Here is a 4,404-nt window from a genome sequence, read left to right as displayed (position 1 = left end):
TATGTGTGTGTGTGTGTGTGTGTGTATCATGTGATCTACAATGCCTCAAGTATGCTTGTTAAATAAATATTCAGTTTGTCTAGCAGTGTCATTATGCATGAAAACATTTTCAAAAGAACAAATATCAACATGATACCGTTAAACAAGACTTTTTTAAAGTACTATAAATGTATGCACTTAAACAACTGTCAAAAAACAAACTAAAGCCCTTGAGATAGAAAATTTGGATGGAGAACCAGATTTCTAAATGCTAAAGATTTACTATCTGTTACATGGGCTCAAGGAAACCAAAACACAAAGCTACCTAATAACCAAATAAATATTAACCTAAGACAAAAATAGTGTATTCCTATTACCTGTTGCTATTCGGTGAAAAATTACTGGAATTGGCTCTGTAGTAACTAACACATCTTCATCATTTTCTGAACTTGACACGTAGGTATTATCTGCAAAGAAGTATAGACAATTAAAGGCATAGTAACTTGAAAAAGTACATCCTTTATAAAAGTATAAAGTTATATCCATATCACCTCTAACACTCATAAAGCACACACTGTTGTTCTAATAAGTCAGAAAATAATGAAGTAAATTGCCAATGAATGTGTAAACTCATTGTGAATGGCACCTCCTAGACCAGTTTCCTTCACTATTTGCAACCTTAGCCTAAATAACAATGATGATGCTGACTACAAATACACAGCAAATTTAAAATAAATTTTATGTTTTAAAATAAATACAAAATATAATTTACATACCTCCCCATTCTCCTTCTGTAATTTGGATTTTATGGATAAGCAACAGTTAATGTCATTTGTTTTCCTTAATTCTGAAAGTTATAAATTAAAAAATCATTTTAGTTTTTAGTAACCTCCTAAGGAAATACAGACTTTGGGACAGACACTGCCCACATACATCTAAAATGGCCCATCTGTGGCAACAAATCATTTGGATGCAACAGGTTGCCCCAACTCACTGAGCAGGGGCCTTCCCGGTGCCACTCTCTACGAAGGAAGCAGAGCGGAGGGAGGAAGCTCACCAGGACCCCAGGTGCCCCCAAAAGACTCCACATTCAGTCACTAACGAGTCTGAGACAAAGCTTCTGTTGTAAATCAGATCCCTCGTGTCACTCTAACATATGTATTGTTTCTTTTTCTTAATTTTTATCTTTCAATGACGGTATCTTAGGTGATTCCTTTGCAAGAAGATTCTGAAATTACATTACGTTGGGGAGTTACATAATGACAAGCTATTCTGATTTTTCATTGCTCATAAAAATATGGTCAAACTGAAATGCCACTATACAGATGCTTTTTATTTTCATATTACTTTGTACTGGCTTCAGGTGTACGGCATAGTGGTTAGACAATCATATGCTTTATGAAAATAAGGTATGTTCTTGAATTGATACGAAGTCTCCCAATTCTTCTTCCACAAATTAACTTCATCCAAATAGTATAACACAAGTGAAATGCACAGGACACTTCATTACTCCACAGGGTCTCTGTTTCTTATGCATTTTTTGTTTCCTCTGGGAAAATATTTTTTATAAATTTAGGACTTTTCCCTGATAAATCCTGATTTTCAAGTACATGCTAATACAACAGAACACAGAGCTGTTTATCCTACTTTGCTCCCTGATGATCACAGGACATAAGTGAGACAGCTATTTAACAAACACGTTATCAATTCAGTAATAATGGCACCATGCTACGCTGAATGATGTATAAAATATATGAATTACAAATATAAAAACAGAGGTACAGAATATCCCTTACACACAATAAATAGAAGCCTGTATTAATTTTTGCGAGGGGAATGACAATATGGTGACTGTCTAGATTAGAAACACAATCAAAGATCTCCAGCCAAGTTTTCATAATATTGTGTCAGTGCAGTGAGAACATGCTTTTTAGTTGACAGATATCTAAGTCATCACTTTCTTTCCAAAGAAACATCTGTACTGTTTTTAGACCCTGAGCAGTGAGGAAAGATAGTCACACGTACTCACAGCCCAGCCACACAAGACTCAGTAGACATAAGGCTGAAACGGTTATTCAGAAAGGAGAGAGGCCACGTGCATGTACATGGATTAGATTTGAAACCAAAAAGGTTTGCCTCGATACTTCGATTTGTTTTCATGACAAATTCTGCCTTATTTCATTTTCACGCAGCATCATGTGAGTTTCCTGTTTCACAAGTGGAACCACAGATTAAGGAACGGATTTGACACAATGTTTTCATGACAAATTCTGCCTTATTTCATTTTCACGCAGCATCATGTGAGTTTCCTGTTTCACAAGTGGAACCACAGACTAAGGAACGGATTTGACACAAATTTGTTTTTTCTCCTCATTAGTTGAGACGGCTTATCTGGAGTCTCTTCTGCCCAGAATCTTGGGCTTTCAGGAAAGGATGCAAAGAGCCCTCCATTCAAGCCAGCGTTTAAATTTCTTTAACCCTCGTGAAGAGTCCTACTGACTCAAAGCTAACTGCCTCTGAATAGACTTAACTAGTTCTTCCCTGTGCACAGCGGACTCCTTGCAGCAAGCTTGTGGAGAAAAGGAGAATGAGAAGGAAGCATTAAGGCAACAGAAGGAACCACTGAGCAGCGACCAGGGGAGACAGAGAGCCATCCGAGAGGCGGGCACAGCCACCGGCAATATCTCAGAGTCACGGAGGAAGGAAGGTTTGCCTAAAGCATCAAAAGGCAAGTAAATCACAACTTTGTTTCATAAAACGGGGACATAGGATGGAATGGCTTATGCAAAGTGTTGTCACTGGAAGGCAGTCAGATTTGACCCAAGAAAATACAGTTTGGCCCTGGCCGGTGTGGCTCAGTTGGTTGAGCCATGTCCCGGGCACTGAAAGGTCGCTGGTTGATTCCCAGTCAGGGCACATGCCCAGGTTTTGGGTTCGGTACCCAGAATGGGTGTGTGGGAAGCAACCAATTGATGTTTCTCTCACATCCATGTTTCCCTCTCTTTCTCTCTCTCTCTCATTCCTTCCCTTATCCCTCCCTCTCCCTCTCCCTTCTTTTCTTGCTAAAATCAATAAAGACATATTTTTTAAAAAAGAAAAGAGAATGCAGTTTAATGAACACACCTTGCATCATGCTGAAGGACAGGGTGACGTATTAAACATACCGTTTTCTAAGAGACTTTCACCAGTTTGTATTCGGGGTAGTACGTAGGCACTAAAACACTTTCGATTTCTGTTTTTGGCTTCATTTACGCAAACCAACCACGTGTTCAGGTTCCATGACAATATATATTAAATCGCCTTTGCAATATAATAGGCCAGCTCACTAAGGTACGCCCAAGTCAGAAACAGACAAAGCCTCTCAAACCCAGACCTTGCTTCCGTCTGCCTGTTCATCCTGTGGCCTGGGCCACGGCGGCCGGATGACACAGAGGAGGGGCTCCGAGGCACGGAGCCCACGTGTCCTCCGGCGGCCGGATGACACAGAGGAGGGGCTCCGAGGCACGTGTCCTCTTGTGGCTGTTTAGATGTGATCTCTAAATCCTCCTCACACTGTGTGACATCTGTTACACTGTCATCATCTTGTTCAGACGTGGAAACGTGGGATGTAAAAGGGTGAAGGACCGCTCAAGGCAACAGATGGGTCAGTGGCAGAGGAGAATGTTTCCCAACTCAAACCCCTTCCCGGGAATTCTCCCACGTGACTCGAGAGCTGCCAGCTGTTTTATCTTAAAACTGTTGTTGAGGGCCGTGAGGTTCTGTGATGTGTACGTGCTGAGGTCCTATAGATCCCTGTGAAAGGCTGTTGAGAGTAGGACCATGTTCTCTTCCCTTCCCCCCAGACCATGCGAGCATGGCCGGGATGTGCGCAGATGAGCGGGAGCTATGGAAAAGGATCACTTAAACAGTTGCTTTTATTTTATTTCAACTGCAGCATCATTAGGCCAAGTCACTCCATTAGTCATCCCTATGTGATTGAAGAGAAATAATTCTAAATGAAATCACACTGTTGTTAGAATATGGATATTTCCCCTGAATATATGATGTAACATTCAGGTCAACCCCCAAGCCAAACAATGATTATCCCTCTTATTTATTTATTTTTTTTTAGCTTGATCAAAACCCAAGTTTCTTAAACAGGTGTAACTGCTGTGACAAAATCTGCATGTGTGTGTGCGAGGCCAGTGTATTTTGATGCAAACAAGATGATGCTGGACAATGTATTGTCCCTCTTTTAAAGATGAGGAAACCAAGGCTCAGAGAGATTAACTTGCTCAAATTACGTAAGTAATTAAAACAGTAATACTACAGTTAGTAGTGGGAAACTGACTGAATCCAAAAATCAATGCTTTATCTTTTAGTAGCAAATACTGCCCTTCAGCGATTGCAATACCCTGTAGAACATATAAAAGGGACAAAAGAATC

At 40.2% G+C, this 4,404-nt stretch overlaps 1 protein-coding gene across 1 annotated transcript in view; it reads right to left on the bottom strand.

The window, feature by feature from the left end:
* Positions 1–4,404, bottom strand: part of PARP8 (poly (ADP-ribose) polymerase family, member 8) — a gene marked incomplete at its 5' end in the record, with an annotated part of 136,802 nt that overhangs the window by 60,610 nt on the left and 71,788 nt on the right. The window contains one exon of the mRNA XM_005872624.2: positions 357–446. Coding sequence (XP_005872686.2) covers positions 357–446 — 90 coding nt within the window. The remainder of the gene's footprint in view (positions 1–356; positions 447–4,404) is intronic.

This window comes from Myotis brandtii, unplaced genomic scaffold (assembly GCF_000412655.1).
Source record: "Myotis brandtii unplaced genomic scaffold, ASM41265v1 scaffold384, whole genome shotgun sequence".
In the NCBI taxonomy this organism is placed as follows: domain Eukaryota; kingdom Metazoa; phylum Chordata; class Mammalia; order Chiroptera; family Vespertilionidae; genus Myotis; species Myotis brandtii.
The sequence above is the reverse complement of the archived record's forward strand: the minus strand, read 5'-3'. Positions and strand labels throughout refer to the sequence as shown.